Consider the following 16571-nt stretch of genomic DNA (forward strand, 5'->3'; position numbering starts at 1 on the left):
CAAGAACGATCGCAAGGTTGAAGTGAAAAGACCGGGCGGCCCCCATTGCCTCCACAACTGTGGCCCCTGCTGGCCCCTCCTGGGGACTGTGGCCCCTGCTGGCCCCTCCTGCTGACTGTGGCCCCTACTGGCCCCTCCTGGGGACTGTGGCCCCTGCTGGCCCCTCCTGGGGACTGTGGCCCCTGCTGACAGCGAGCGGAGGGGCCTGCATGTCTCTGCTGTGCTCTGAGTCTGATGCGGGTGGGGGGGGGGGGGGGGGGGATGGGGGGGGATCTTGTTTCCTGGCTCGGCCCCTGAGTGCTGTCCGCCGCCTGCGACTCGTCTTGCATCGCTGGGGTCTGGTGTCTGGCAGCTCTCCGGAGGGCTGGACTGGAAACTGCCAGAGAGTGTCAGACCTCCCCGGGTCTCTGCACAACACATGCAGCAGCCATATACGTCAAATGTTCTCGACTTCAGCGTCCAGCAAAGGCTTTGCTGCAGGGCTGGCCCGTATTAATCACAGTCTTGTGTGGGGAAAAGTGTTAACTGAAGATCCACAGCTTTCTGGGTGCTTAGCTCGGAAATTAGCCCTGAAATTAAAAAGTGGGGGAAAAAAGTTTTTTGTGTCCTCAGAACATTGTGTTGACAAATCTAAGACAAATATTGTCTGGAGAAATATATATCCTGGAAACTTCTGGAAACCAGCTCAGTCCACCAGTCCTCCCCACTGCAGATGACATCACTGTGTTCGGCCACCTGCGGCCCCCATCAGGGGCCCTGACTCCGAGCCAGTCTGAAGCTGTCCATTCAGATCGCCTGCCCTGCAGTACAGCTCGCTCCTGGCTTCCCATAATCCCCAAAGGGCTTTAAAGCCAGCGGTACTGCAGGATTTAGCATGACCAAAAGGAAAAGGCTGTACTCCCATCTCAAAATAAATGCATTTGCTTGCTAAAACCAGAGTCTGATGGAAAGTTTACATTTTTGGTAACCCACAGGGCCAATTTAGCTGTCTACACTGCTTACTGAAAACTAACAGAGTTTTGACATCTGATGAGATGTTTTTCAAAAGTTAGTAAAATAAATTATATCTGCTCTGGCCTGGAGTGCTGTCCTTGAATTCACTTGTGCTAAGCATGCAGGGAAGTGGAGTGTGCTGTGATGTGGGAGATTTCCCAGAATGCAGCTGCATCTTATGCACGTTTGTGAAACCAGTGTTTACATTTATCACAGAAAACACTGAAAATATTCTGAGGTATTTGTCTGGAAGGTTAGCTGCAGCTCATGCATATTTCTGACTGAACATTCTCACGATTCTTGCAGTCATTTATGAATTGAACTTATAAAATCTCTCAACTTTGAGTTTTTTTAGTGCAATAACTGCATTTTTTTATAACTGAAGTCATTTTGTGTCTCCCAGTAGTGGTAGGAGACAGAATGAATGCATTGCATCCATGGCAACCCACTTTGCTGGCGCTCGGCAGCCATTTTGTGCCAGAATCCCCATCATGCATCCGCAGGGCTGTTTTATTTCTATATATTTAACGTGGGAAGCATGAGCAGGTGGCTAGATTGGGAACACCCACAGTTCTAAGACTCGTGTTCATTGGACAGTGTAAAACTTTGCAGTCCTAGTACTGGTCGATATTTCTGCTGTGTGTAAACTTCTGAATTGTCACTTGCATGTCAGTCGTTAATGGGGAACATAAAACAAGGAGAGCATTAATTAGTGAATAACGCTTTAATCTGAATTGATATTAGCCCATTTCCAGACATTTAGCCCTGGAAGCTAAGTGTTCGGACTTATGACGGGCTCAGATTTTTAGCAGGGTTAGGCTGTTGGACTAATTTCGGACGTCACAGACACATTCCGCCATTCAGCACCTTGTCGGGCGCCACGTCGTCGGCATTGGTGTAAGGGACGCGATCAGGACCCAGTCTCCGGCTGTCCCAGACCTCCCGATATTTTTGAACTTGTTTAATTAGTTTAAACTCGTAGTTTCAGCTATTAAAGACGAGCTTTGCGACCGGTGATCCACAGCAGCCAATGAGCTCGCAGGAAAGCCGTTTGTGCAGAAAGCTGGAATAAACTCTAGCACTCTAACAGAATCATGGCCTCGGGAGAAAAAAAAAACAACAGCACCCCACCTTCTACATGGACAGATAAATCAGGTGGAAAGGAGGCAGGCTGAACTCTGGAAGCAACACGGCTGTTTTTTTGGGAAGACGACAGACTCGGCACAATCATGGAGCAGCAACTTTCTTAAATGTCTGAAATATTAGACTTTGACCAGAGCTCAGTCAGTCTCAATGCAGCATTTATTGTGGTTTGAACCTGACAAATTGCTTCAAAGTTCAGATTTTCACGTTTATTCTGTTGAGACAGCGGAATATCGACATCCCTCATGACCAAAACCCAGTGGAGAGTGACGGAGTGTAGCACAGTGGGTAAGGAACTGGGCTTGTAACCGAAAAGTCGCAGGTTCGATTCCTGTTGTACCCTTGAGCAAGGTACTTAACCGGAATTGCTTCAGTATATATCCAGCTGTATAAATGGATACAATGTAAAATGCTGTGTAAAAGTTATGTAAGTCGCTCTGGATAAGAGCGTCTGCTAAATGCCTGTAATGTAATGTAACGAGAGTTCTGTAGTTGGTGACCCCCCTTCTGTGCTGCGGTGGTCAGACATAGATGTACAGGATAGAAGGTCAGGTAGTGCTTGCTGGACAGCAGCATTAAGATTCTGTTGGTTTTGTGGTCTGAGCCCAGCGTTAGCCGAGGGGCTAAAAACTAGGCCTTCAGTTGATGTTTCAGTCCATGTTAGCCCTGCTGCAGCCACGCACCTTGCTCTTCAGCCCAGTAGGGGGCGATGTGCCCTGTACAGTCACTCTGCAAAGAAAACTCCCTGAAGAAAAATTGGACGCAGAATTAGGAATTTGGAGCAGTCTGCCAGCGCTGTCAGCTTGTGTTATTTTCCCATTTTGCACATTTCATTCTTCATAGCAGCTTGCAGCACTTTGCTGTCCTGTCAGTTCTGTGTAGAGATGCTGGTCTGTATAGTGATGCTGGTCTGTTCTGTGTAGTGATGCTGGTCTGTGTAGTGATGCTGGTCTGTGTAGTGATGCTGGTCTGTGTAGAGATGCTGGTCTGTATAGTGATGCTGGTCTGTTCTGTGTAGTGATGCTGGTCTGTGTAGAGATGCTGGTCTGTATAGTGATGCTGGTCTGTACAGAGATGCTGGTCTGTGTAGTGATGTTGTTCTGTGTAGTGATGCTGGTCTGTGTAGAGATGCTGGTCTGTATAGTGATGCAGGTCTGTGTAGAGATGCTGGTCTGTTCTATGTAGTGATGCTGGTCTGTGTAGAGATGCTGGTCTGTGTAGTGATGCTGGTCTGTGTAGAGATGCTGGTCTGTGTAGTGATGCTGGCTGTTCTGTGTAGAGATGCTGGTCTGTGTAGTGATGCAGGTCTGTGTAGAGATGCTGGTCTGTTCTGTGTAGTGATGCTGGTATGTATAGTGATGCAGGTCTGTGTAGAGATGTTGGTCATTATAGTGGTGCTGGTCTGTTCTGTGTAGTGATGCTGGTCTGTGTAGAGATGCTGGTCTGTATAGTGATGCTGGTCTGTACAGAGATGCTGGTCTGTGTAGTGATGCTGGTCTGTTCTGTGTAGTGATGCTGGTCTGTGTAGTGATGCTGGTCTGTGTAGAGATGCTGGTCTGTATAGTGATGCTGGTCTGTTCTGTGTAGTGATGCTGGTCTGTGTAGAGATGCTGGTCTGTATAGTGATGCTGGTCTGTTCTGTGTAGTGATGCTGGTCTGTGTAGTGATGCTGGTCTGTGTAGAGATGCTGGTCTGTATAGTGATGCTGGTCTGTTCTGTGTAGTGATGCTGGTCTGTGTAGAGATGCTGGTCTGTATAGTGATGCTGGTCTGTACAGAGATGCTGGTCTGTGTAGTGATGTTGTTCTGTGTAGTGATGCTGGTCTGTGTAGAGATGCTGGTCTGTGTAGTGATGCTGGTCTGTGTAGAGATGCTGGTCTGTATAGTGATGCAGGTCTGTGTAGAGATGCTGGTCTGTTCTATGTAGTGATGCTGGTCTGTGTAGTGATGCAGGTCTGTGTAGAGATGCTGGTCTGTTCTGTGTAGTGATGCTGGTATGTATAGTGATGCAGGTCTGTGTAGAGATGTTGGTCATTATAGTGGTGCTGTTCTGTATAGTGATGCTGGTCTGTGTAGTGATGCTGGTCTGTGTAGAGATGCTGGTCTGTATAGTGATGCAGGTCTGTGTAGAGATGCTGGTCTGTATAGTGATGCAGGTCTGTGTAGAGATGCTGGTCTGTTCTATGTAGTGATGCTGGTCTGTGTAGAGATGCTGGTCTGTGTAGTGATGCTGGTCTGTATAGTGATGCTGGTCTGTGTAGAGATGCTGGTCTGTATAGTGATGCTGGTCTTTGTAGTGATGCTGGTCTGTATAGTGATGCTGGTCTGTGTAGAGATGCTGGTCTGTATAGTGATGCTGGTCTGTGTAGTGATGCTGGTCTGTATAGTGATGCTGGTCTGTGGTTAGGGCTGGGCAGGTGCACACAGGGCAGTTCCTAGGGCTTCCTGCTGTGGCCCTGCCTGTGCAGGGGCTCTGAAGTGCAGTGCTCTGGGCTCCCAGGCAAACCTGCCATCAGCTCCAGCACACGCAAAGGCAGCAGAGCTGAAACTCACAGGCTGAGCTCCAGTGCTCTGCGGAGCCCGCAGTGGAAATGGGACTGCTAACCAAAGGTCTTTCCTTTGATGGCTTTAGTGCTATTCCTCCCTACCCCCCCATATCCCCCCCCACCCCCACCCCCACGGTAGCAGCCCTGCATGGTGAGTGGTCCATCAGCACAGCTGTTGTGTGCCACTGTGCAGAAATATGCCTTAGACTGTCAACACCACACCCTTTTGTTTGGTTGTCAGGCTGATCCACAAGCCCCCCCCCTCCCCCCCATACCAGGGGCTGTTCAGCCAGCAGCCACGGGGTCTAATGCAGGTCTCCAGTGGGGAAAGTGTAATTCAGACTTCTCTAAACTTGCAGCTGTGCCCTCCTCAGCTTCAGTGTGGAGCTTGACTGCCTCCTCCTGGTGGCTGAGTGGTAGGCAGTGGCGCAGATACTGCAATAACTGAGCCAAGATGGTCAACTCTATAACTCTTCACATTAAAGGTGTGGTCTCTCTCCTGTTAAGGATGAAACGTTAATAATTCTACGCCATGTCATAAGGTAATGTATCAGTGGAAATTATGGTCGCTAACCGAAGCCTCCTGTCGTTAAGGGAAACAGGAAGCTATGTGGGAGTCTGTTTGTGTTCAGTAATATCTGTGATATTCAGTGTTCAGTAATATCTGTGTTAATACACATATTCACCGAACCCAATACTATGTTTATGCTCATCTCAATCATTCACTGTTCTGCAAAAAAACATCTGGTAATTGTTTGGCCCGCATACATCATTTCACAGAAAGAACTTGCACCCCAGGAAGAAGTTGTTTCAGAACACCTGACACACAGTCTGAGTTTATATTAATAAAAAACCTATATCTATGTATTATTGAAATACATAGTCATGTAATTTATTTATTCATTTATTTTTATGCCTCTGCGACGGCACAGCCGTGGCCGGAGGCATTATGTTTTCGGGTTGTCCGTCCATCCGTCCCGATTCTCATGAACGCGATATCTCAGGAACGCCTTGAGGGAATTGTTTCAAATTTGGCACAAACGTCCACTTGGACTCAAGGATGAACTGATTAGATTTTGGTGGTCAAAGGTCAAGTTCACTGTCCTGTTCTCCTATTCTCTCGTGAACGCGATATCTCAGGTATGCCTTGAGGGGCCCACAGGGTGACGCAGAACTGATCGTACTGTTGCCCAGGGTTACAGGTGGTTAGGCAGGGATCCATGGCTCATTGCTCTCTAGCGATCCCTGCTGGTCAACCAGGTGCCCTCAGTCTGTTAGCTGAAGGTTATCAGTAGATAGTTGAATAGATTTACCTCAGGGCAGGACACTGCTGTTGCAGCGCTCTCTATGGGTTAGCATTACAACAGTACAATCTAGGCCGTGTTCGAAATGGTTTGCTTGCCTACTATTGAGTATGTAAGTTGAGTACACTGAGTTGAGTACATTTTATCTAAATGGAGCGTACTTAAAATCCCTAGATGATGCACTTATTCCCAAGGTTTTGCTGAGTGTATTCGGCAGCACACTTTTCAGGAAGTAAACTATACTTTTAGGAAGGAGGTCCCTTAAATCAGAGACGAAGAGGCGGAGCCTTTTCATGAGAAGGGCGGGACGTCTTACGACACTTCTGCGGTACCTTCGGAAAATAGTATAGAGGATATTTTTCGCTTACTGCCCATCTCGTACTAAAAATACACACTAAACAGATGGTATGTTTAGTAGACTGTGCATATTTTGACGACACAGTAGTTAGTAGGCTGTTTCAGCCGCAGTTGAAAGTTTCAACCCATAGGGGGCGCTGTGGTAGTAGTTTTCTGTCCTACTCTGTAAGCGTCTTCCTCTGGCTCCTGCACGTGCCAGCTTGGCTTTTGGGCTGCGTGTGAAAAAAAGCACGCGGCGACAGCGCTTGCTTGGAAGGACAGTGCCTGCTTGTCTCCGCTCTCCCGTGGCCTTTAATGGCATCAGTAAAAGGTAGAGTTATTTATTTGGGAGAACCCTCCTCCTCCCCCAGTGTTTTTTTTTTAGCTGTGATCCATCCGCTAAGCTCTGCTAAATACACCTCAAGGTGAAATTCTCTCTGTCTTGTCTCCTCCGTGAAAGTGCCACCAGCTGCCGAGGGTCTTTTGAGGTCGGGGGCTGCAATTAATGTCGTCATTAGCCGCCCTCTCCTGGGAGCTAATTAATTACAGCCGGTGAATCTGATCTTCTGACTGCCCTGCCTTTTTAAAGCGCGTAATTTTCCCAACAACGAGTAAGGGTCGGGCAGTTCACATCTAACGAAGATTTAACGGCAATTAGTTTCTGTGGGTTTTTTAAAGCGGGTTTTGTGCGCTGGACTACCCGTACGTGTGGATTTGAATTGCACGCTTCAACGAACATATAGATGTAGTTATACAGTGTATTTGGAGAATGTCAGGGTTGCTTTCTCTGTGGGAAAAAAATCGTATTAAAGTATTTTCTGTGTTTCTGTTCTGCCTTGTTTTGTGGAGCCGTGTCCCATTGCATGTACGGTGTCCCCCCGATGAATATTGGTGCTGACTGCACATGACATTTTTAATCTGTTTCAGCCGTCTGTTTTGAGTTTGCCGTGTAGGACTCGCGCTGATTACAGTACTCGCGCGCAAAAATGCGGCGGCGTGGTTGATCCCCCCTAGCTCGGTACTTGCACGTGCCGTATGCGAGCAAAACCCGGTAGCCACATCTGAAAGTCGGTACCGCCGCTTCAAAATTAAGAGGTCAATTGTTTTAATGAAAGCTAGCGGCAGCTTTCTGAAGTCACGCGCATATTTTGCACTGATGTTAAAATGCCTTTGAATCTCAATGCTTTTTTTGTTTTTTGTTTTTTTAAGAACGATGGTGAAGGGGTTTGCCCTGCGTCACCTATTTCAACTCTATAGACGAATCGAATGCCAGACATGAGAAACCGATCAGTGTCGGTTAAATCATTGTAACTGCTTTAAAATACCTTTTGTTCATTGGAATGACATCAAATGAGGCCAGCTGGCTCTGCACTGGTGGGTTTTAGAATATATTTGCTCGCACCTGTTTTTATTTAAGACCAGTAAAGTTACAATGAAAAACAGGGTTGGGAAGCCTGAAGAAAAGTTGTCCACAGGGGATTCGAGTAGATCCATCAATTTGGGGTCGTCATGGTGATATGCAAGTTGAATAATTCTAATTGATTCCACAGACACTTTGGACCAATAGACAAACATAAAAATGAAAATGAGTATGATTTAAACAATAATAAGCATTTATATACATTTTTTGGGGATTTTTTTCCCAATCTGGATAAGTGATTACTGCAAATGTTGTACAAAATAGCCAACATAGATACCCTAACAGATAATTTACTACATTCTGATGGATTAGGTGTCAGTCCTGTGAACTCATAAGCAGCATAAGTTATTAGTTGGTCCACTAACTAAGTGTCCGGCACAGACTAGGGTGAAGTTTCATGATTCTCCAGGCGTATGATATATTAATTGGTAAGTTGGATCTGCTCGTGAACTTCATATGGTCAGTATTAAGAGCCGGCATGTTTGACTTTTGCATTATACGCCAAATGAAAGAAAAAATACATTAACATTTCTAGACTTAGAATTGTTAAACATTTCAGCTCATGGTATTTTCTCTGGCAGGGATAAGAAGGACTGTTGATGATTTGCCCGGATTTAGGAGACATTAGAAATGTTACCATTTACGGAGCCATTAGCAGATGTGTTTCGCTTTAGTGTAGTGCGTGTTTGCTGTGTTGTGTTTGAGTTCATTACATGTCCGTTTGTTGGGATTTTACCACCTGTGCTGTAACGCTAGAGTTATATCACCAACTTGAGTGTTAATAAGGCCGAGAATAGTTCAGTTCATCTAATCAGTTTTTTTTTGTCTTAAATCTGGACTTAAGTTGGTGACACACTTGCATGACGTGTTCACAAATAGCATGAGTACATCTGGTCGTAGGTTTTTCTCCATTTCAACTCAGAAACCAGTCAGACAAACAAGACAATTCAGCACAGTACGGTATGTACATTTCTTGAATTAAAAATAAATGACAAAAATAGTAAAGCCACAGCTCAGCCAGTGCAATGATTCCATTGTCTACAGTCTTTGTCAAAGACAATTGGAAATGGACCTCAGATCATTCAGAAACTGTCTGAAGAGTTTGTCCACCAAAAAAAGCATCTTTTCCATTTGTACAGTCACGATCATTTCACATAGCTACCCCTGAGAGCAGAACTAAGGCGGATCTAACAGCCTTTGACAATGATTGTTTGACTTTTTTTGAACATTAATGACTGTTGCAGCTTGGACTGTATTCCAGCACCAGGACTCATGGGTAATGTTGCTAGCAGACAGCTCAGTCACATGATCTGAACCACATGCTAATTTACTCAAAGCTGCATGAAGGTCTCTGACTGCATTGCCTAAAATGGTGTCGTTACATTTGTGGAAGTCGCTCCCTATTGCAGAGTGGCAGTTGATAGGATGCTTGAGCGTTGGATTCTTGGCTGAAGAGGCTCAGGAGTTTGACTAAATCCAAATGTTGAAGTTGTGTGGTTAGGCCAGTATACATTTTTTTTAAATTACCAAAGCTCATAGCTTTTAAGAACTTTTGTTTTATTGTCAAGAGTGTTTTTAATGGTGAAATTCCTTCAGAATTGTATCGACCACCGGAGTGTTGAAATGACTGTAATCATCTAAACGACGCGCGGAGGGCCGCTGTACGGTTTTGTCAGTGTGCGGTTGTCGGAAGATTGGAAAAATTTGATGGGCGTGTGCGTTCCTGCATCCCGCGGGGAGCCCGTCCACAACTCCGTTCACTGATTGGATACCTTCCTGCGCGTCAAGCGCTTGTCCGTCAGAAACGCTGTTCGTCAGAAACACTGTCCGGGGCTGTCTGGGTAGTGTAGAGGTATAAGCACTCTCCTACCACCGCGAAGACCCGGGTTCAATCCCCGGCAGCGGTACTTCCGGCTTGGTCAGACGTTCCTACGAACGCAGTTGGCGGTGTTTGTGGGTGGGAAGTCGGTGAGTCCTGATCGCTGCATTAGCGACTCCTACTGGTTGGTCGGGGCGCCTGTCCAGCGGGGAGGGGATCCGGGTGCGATAGCGTGAACCTCCGCGCGCGTGACGGAGCCTGTTTGCAGCAAGACCAGCATTAAAATCAGTTTGACCTTTGACCCCTACAGCGGGCCTGCTGGTCTCAACAGCTTTGCGTTAACATGTTTCTTCAGTTAGCGTGTCAGATTGAATATGTACGATCATCATGCCATTTTATATGTTGCTTCAACCTGTTTTGATGAGTCCAGAGTTAGGCTGAAAAACAGTGCAGTCCCAGTAATCACGGAGGTAATGTCTAACCACCACCAAACATTTAGAAAGTGCTGCACAGGCCAGTGTCATTCAGCGGTTTGTTAATTTCATAAACCTCTTGCTCGCATGGCAGCTGTTGGTGTTGGCAGTGGAAATGCTCTGGGCCAATCGGAAGGGCTCTGAGGAGAAACCGAATGCAAAGCAAGATCCAAAAATACTACAGATGGAAATGCACTACAGGCCATCCAGAGATGGCACAGTGCACTATGGCATATGTGGATATTGAAAGCACACACATGCCATCTAAACACTGGGTATGTAATATGTCATGTGACTTGTCTGGAAGCAAGAAGCCCACTCTCTGTGCTTAGTGTTGATGTTCTTTTAGCATTTTTGCCTTCCTTGGCATTGTTTTTCATTCAAAATCAGAACCACTCCTGTGGTTGTGAAGAGATTTTTTTTTTCTTCTCAGAATACTGAGTTGTTTTTCAAGGGGAACTGAGCCAAGTAAATCTTTATGTGCCTAATGTAATTGAGTGGGCGTGCTCTCGGTGTTTGCGTGAGTTGCGTCTGCAGCCCTGCATGGATGTAATTTCCCCCAAAGCGGTGGTTCTGCCAGTGTTTCCTAGGGGGCTTTAATGTGGTCGGGGGAGGTGGGTTGGTGGGGAGGGGGGCATTCGCTCTGTGGGCAGTCTCGGGTCTCGCGCCCCCAGTTTTTTCTCTCTCTGTCTGTTTAGCGGTTTTTACAGCGTCGACCCTTGAACTCTTCCAGTTCTGCCATCTTGAGTTTCACCTCGTCAAGCCGAAAGAAAGGTAGAGCTCTCGCTGAGGTCAGGTTTGGTCACTCCCCGGTTGAGAGCTGAAGGCAACGCACACAAGAGGCTCATCTAGGAGCGCAGTAATGAACTCTCGATGCGCTGTAGTGTGCGTTTTAAGATTTGACTGTGCTTTGTGCTTTTTTTTTTTTTAGTTTGAAAAAGTGTGTGGTGTTGCCGAAGTGGTGGCCTCCACCATCAGCAGAATATTCCAGATTGTTTTCTTAGCGTAGTTCCATAGGGTTCCTGTGTTCTTCAACGCTGTGATGAAGACAAATGGATCCATCAAACGATTTACTTTTGTAATGCGCCATTTACAAACAGCTGTCTCCACAGGACTTCAAAATTAGACATTTTCTTGGAGGAAATTAAAAGTGAGGCAATTCAGGAAAAACTGGGAAATGATTCCCTGACCTCTTAAAAAGCGATCAGGAATGGGTCTCAATTCCAGGCCCGTTAAAAAATACTTGGACCGTGATTGGATCAGAATGGGTCACGCGCAGTTCACACAGACAAAGTGCAGAACGCAAGAAAGTTACACAGATGCTTGTAGAAAATTACCTCTAACCTCCTCTGGTTTCTGTCTTTTGCTTTCTTGCAGTAATGCTGCAGCCGTTCGACTACGACCCCAACGAGAAGAGCAAACACAAGTTCATGGTGCAGTCCCTGCTGGCTCCGCCCGAGATGACCGACATGGAGGGAGTGGTGAGCGCGCTCAGTGCGGACCTCGTCTGACATCACACCCGCCGTTCCCCCCCCCCGACTTCTGCCTCGGTGCTGTCGGACACGGGCCCTGGCGGACGGGGCAGAGGCTGGTCTGCCGGCTGCCTCTCACCGTTTTGAGCCCTTCTCTCTCATTTCTGTCACCGTCGGGGTGCCAGAGTACTCCCTTCCCCCCCCCCCCCTCTTCTTTCGCTCTTTGTACGTGGCTTTAATTAATCTCTCCATCTCCCTCTCCTCACCGTCCAGCTCAGTTGCTGACAGGTTTATGGATCCCGAGGGCCCTGTGCTCATAGTGAGACGTTAAGCGGTGGAAAGGAATGAGACCTCATTCTGGGACTTTGGTGATGTGGCAGCTGAGTTCTGTGTGTGTGCATGCATCTGAAGAGCAGGACGGGGAACGGCCGCAATCCCAGATCATGAGTAATCCGCTGTCCCAGTGCGATTTCCCCCCCTCCGTAGCCCAGGGGCTCATCCCCAGGCCCAGCCGCCATCTTTCGAAGAAGTGTCCCATTACCGGCCTGCTGACGTGACGCTGCATAATGAGGATGCTCTTCCAGGCAGTCCGTCGAACGCGGCTCCATCACGCCGTCCGTCCTCTGCGTTAATCCCCCCTTCCTCTGTCCCTCTCTCTCCGCCTCTCTGTGTGCAGTGGAAGGAAGCCAAGCCGGAGGACCTGATGGACTCCAAGCTGAGGTGCGTCTTCGAGATGCCGGCGGAGAACGATAAAACGGTGAGCAGGCCGCCCGCGCGCGGGAATGCCGCTAGCCGCTAGCTCTCGCGCGCGCTGGCTTCCCGCCGCTTGTGAAACGTGTCATCGGACGGCGCGCTGTGACCCCCGGCCGTTTGCCAAACCCGCTCAACTCCTCTGGGCCCACGTTCAATTTGCGTACAAAATTTATTATTGTTCTGGTTTTTTCAAACCACACACAGCTGTTGAGACATCATCTCTCCTGGGTGACCGAAACAGTATTCATAACAAAACATGGGAGAAATGGCTGATTTAGGTGATTAATTGGGTTCGAGTAGAAAGTGAAATTCTGTTCTGAGAGTCATTTCCACCATCGTGAGTGAAATGAGAAACAGCTTGAATCTCTGGACTTTCACTGTTTGTGTAAAAGAGCGTAGTACCCTATCTCCATGGAGACAGCTGTTTGTGTAAAAGCACGTAGTACCCTATCTCCGTGGAGACTCAGCTGTATGTTTAAAACCACGTAGTACCCTATCTCCGTGGAGACTCAGCTGTATGTTTAAAACCACGTAGTACCCTATCTCCGTGGAGACTCAGCTGTATGTTTAAAACCACGTAGTACCCTATCTCCATGGAGACAGCTGTATGTTTAAAACCGCATAGTACCCATGGAGACAAAACTGTGGGGGGTGCGTTCCAACCACTTATTTCTTTCTCATTTTCTTGCCTTCTTTCCCAGTGTGGAAGGCCACATGGGTCAAAAATGTGTGACATTGACCCGTTGTCAACATTGGCTCATTCCATTTGCTTATTTTTTATCTTTTTGTTTCCTTTCCTTGCTCCTTGCTCCACCCATTGGAGGATGCAAGGAAAGAAAGCGAGGAAAGGACGTGAGGACGGAGGAATCAAGGAAACATGTATAAGGCTATTGGAACGTCCTGGCTCTTCCAAGCGTCATTGTGAAGCCCCATCAATTACATAGCAGATGGGGAGAGGTGGATCCACAGGTCAATCATTATACGTCACGTGTATGCTTTTGCTACCGATGCTCTCGGTTCCTTGCTCAAAAATTCTTTGGGAGCGTCTTAGCTCCTAGCTTGGTTTGGAATGTCTTCAAATATATAAAGTAAGCAAATGGAATGAGTCACCGTTGAAGATGCGTGATTCCAGATGTCAATTTCACTTATTTTTTGACCCGTTTGAACTTTCATACAAGGATAGGAGGCAAGGAGGTAAAAAATAAGCAGTTAGAATGCACCCCCAGTTTGGTGGGGTCACTCACAGCCAGAGGTGGGCGGGGTCACTGCATGTCACTGACAGCCAGAGGTGGGCGGAGCCACTGCATGTCACTCTCAGCTAGAGGTGGGCAGAGCCACTGCATGTCACTCACAGCTAGAGGTGGGCAGAGTCACTGCATGTCACTCGCAGCCAGAGGTGGGCGGGGTCACTGCATGTCACTGACAGCCAGAGGTGGGCGGAGCCACTGCATGTCACTCTCAGCTAGAGGTGGGCAGAGCCACTGCATGTCACTCTCAGTTAGAGGTGGGCAGAGTCACTGCATGTCACTCACAGCTAGAGGTGGGCAGAGTCACTGCATGTCACTCACAGCCAGAGGTGGGCCAGTTGCTGATCTTCTGGACGCTGCCCTCCCACAGCACGACATGGACTCCAACAAAGTCCTGTCCACCAGCCTCCTGAAGTCGGAGTCTTCCACGCTGTCCATGAAGTCCATGGGCTCCTCGCTGGATGACAGTGAGGTAAAGAAGATTATGGAGGAGTGCAAGCGACTGCAGATGGAGGTTCAGCGACTACGGGAAGAAAACAGACAGATCAGGGTAAGGCCAACCGAGGAGGGCCATGGGATCCCATGAGTTGAGCCAAAACAAACAGCATGATTGTCTCTCAGGCCAGTGTTTCATTCACCCCCCCCTCCCCACCTCCCCAATAAACTCACTTTCCAAAATATTAAATACACATATTTAAGTGTAATTCCTGCTGGGTGAGCCAAGGGTTCCAGACAACATTCTAGAGTAATTGGTCCCCAAGAGAGCCGCAGGGTCTGCTGGGGTCCCCAGCCCTGGTCCTGGAGAGCCACAGGGTCTGCTGGGGTCCCCAGCCCTGGTCCTGGAGAGCCACAGGGTCTGCTGGGGTCCCCAGCCCTGGTCCTGGAGAGTCTCAGGGTCTGCTGGGGTCCCCAGCCCTGGTCCTGGAGAGCCGCAGGGTCTGCTGGGGTCCCCAGCCCTGGTCCTGGAGAGCCGCAGGGTCTGCTGGGGTCCCCAGCCCTGGTCCTGGAGAGTCTCAGGGTCTGCTGGGGTCCCCAGCCCTGGTCCTGGAGAGCCGCAGGGTCTGCTGGGTCATTTATACATTGGGAGGGTGTTATGACCCGCGTGCTGACCGCCAGCCTCCCATCCCCCTGCAGGAAGAAGATGGCCTTCGGATGAGGAAGACCACGGCCATGTCCACCCAGCACTCCTCTTCCTCATCCGCCACGGGGGCCACAGCGAGGGAGGAGGGGGCCAGCCCCCGCATGCTCGCCCTCATCCTGCTCTTCTTCATCATCGGAGTCATCGTGGGGAAGCTGGTCTTGTAGAAAACGGAGTCGACCGCATGCTTTGTGGCTGAAACGAAACGAAAACAAAAACAAAGCGAGAAAAATAAAAATAAAACCGATCTGGAAATTTTGATCAGAATGTCATATCACTGGGGTGGTTCTGCGAAGTTAACTGATGTAAAATAAATTAGAAGAAAACAATCCATTATTTAATGAAATTATAATGAAAAAGGGAAAAAAAGTCACGGGTCTTGCTTATTAATTACTACATAGCCATTTAGCCCCTTTCTTCCTGAGTTGCAGACATGTGAGAGCACAAGGGGAGAGCCAGCGTGTATTTAATAAAATGTAATCAATCGACGCATCAAAACGTTTCAGAGGGCATTTAAAGTGACTGATCCTCACGTTCAGCCAGCATCGCGTGAGTCTGGCTTTAACCGGTCCTTATTTTCTAAGCGAGGCTTCCGGAAACCGCGCGGGGTCTCTGGGAATCCACCGCCGCTCTACGAGGCGGTCGCGCGTTCACACTACTTTTCACGGCTGCTGTCCTTTAAGAATAAAAAAAAAAAGAGGTGTAATAAAGGTTGACTCATCCCAAGAATCATTTGAAAGCAGGTCAGGGGGGTGTGGTGGTTGTAGTGTAGGGGGATTTTGTTGTGGTGACTGAGTCAGCCAATCAGAGGGCTTGTGCAGGTGGGGCTTCTCTGTACATGTGAGCGGCAGTCTGCAGTGCTGTGGTGCACCACTTTATTTGCATACCTTTCTGTTTTCCTTCTGTGAGGCAGTAATGGCTGCTTAGGAAGGCATAACCAGGAGGGGTGGCCGTTTTAATTTTATTTTCAAAACTTGTTTTTGTGACTTAATTTTAGTGCTTCCCCTTTTAGGATTTTTGCAGAACGGTTGCATTACTGCTATGTGTGTTTTTTATTATTTAATTTCTCTGCTTTGTTTTTAGAACTTGACAGTGCGTCTTTAAATGGCTACGTGCTACACCGCTACTATTGTTCTGGTTAAACAGTTTAAACAAACAGCCGGTTCCCAGAAATACACCTCCGGCCTTGCGACCTATATTTGTAAATTACTCTGTGAGGGAGAGGGAAGGTTTTAATGTTCCAGGGTTGCATGCAAAATCTCTCTTTGGGACGGGGGGAGGAGGTAACTCAGTAACGTGGGCATTGCTGCTGTTTAAAAACCCGGCTCTGTACGAACCACCTGGGATGCAGCCTTGCCTGCGTTCTTCAGAAAATAATAACCATAATTGCGGATAATCTCAGACACACAGCCATCTCCTCTTATTCTCTGGCCAGCGAAAGCCAGCGGTTCACTTCCTGTCTTCGTAGTTTCCTAACGAAATATCGATTGGAAAAATGTCACACAACACGCTCGGCGTCCATTTTGCATCTCAGCGCGGAGGCCAGTCACCCCCCCCCAGCCCTGCGCGTGGTTTTAATCCATGCCCCCGCATCACCGGGCCCCTGGTGCTGGAAATGCAGCCCTGCGTCTGGATTTGCATCCCCTTCATCAGGCAAACCAGTGCTTTTCATGAGTTTATAACAGTTTTTTAAATGTTCTCCGTATGAATTAGGATTTCCCGTATGATCCAGCCATGTTCAAATAGCGTAGGCTTTTCAGTGTTCGAGTCAGGAGCTTAACCCTCGAAATATACTCCTCCAAACAGGGACCATTTCACGACTAGATTTATATCATTTCTCTTTGTTTTGGTTTTTGTTTGTTTTTTGTTGTTAGTCTCTTTTTTTGTTTGTTTTTTTACTAAAGGGAGATATCTGAATTACCATGCAC

General features: G+C 47.8%; 1 protein-coding gene across 2 annotated transcripts in view; it reads left to right on the forward strand.

The window, feature by feature from the left end:
- Window positions 1-15340, forward strand: part of vapb (VAMP (vesicle-associated membrane protein)-associated protein B and C) — a 28995-nt gene extending 13655 nt beyond the window's left edge. For both annotated transcript variants that reach the window (XM_035388688.1, XM_035388687.1), the window contains exons 3-6: window positions 11411-11514; window positions 12182-12262; window positions 13876-14055; window positions 14640-15340. In XM_035388688.1, the coding sequence (XP_035244579.1) occupies window positions 11411-11514; window positions 12182-12262; window positions 13876-14055; window positions 14640-14810 (536 nt within the window). In that variant the 3' untranslated portion in view covers window positions 14811-15340. The remainder of the gene's footprint in view (window positions 1-11410; window positions 11515-12181; window positions 12263-13875; window positions 14056-14639) is intronic.
- The last annotated feature ends 1231 nt before the right edge of the window (window positions 15341-16571 follow it).

The sequence above is a fragment of the Anguilla anguilla genome, chromosome 13 (genome assembly GCF_013347855.1).
Source record: "Anguilla anguilla isolate fAngAng1 chromosome 13, fAngAng1.pri, whole genome shotgun sequence".
In the NCBI taxonomy this organism is placed as follows: domain Eukaryota; kingdom Metazoa; phylum Chordata; class Actinopteri; order Anguilliformes; family Anguillidae; genus Anguilla; species Anguilla anguilla.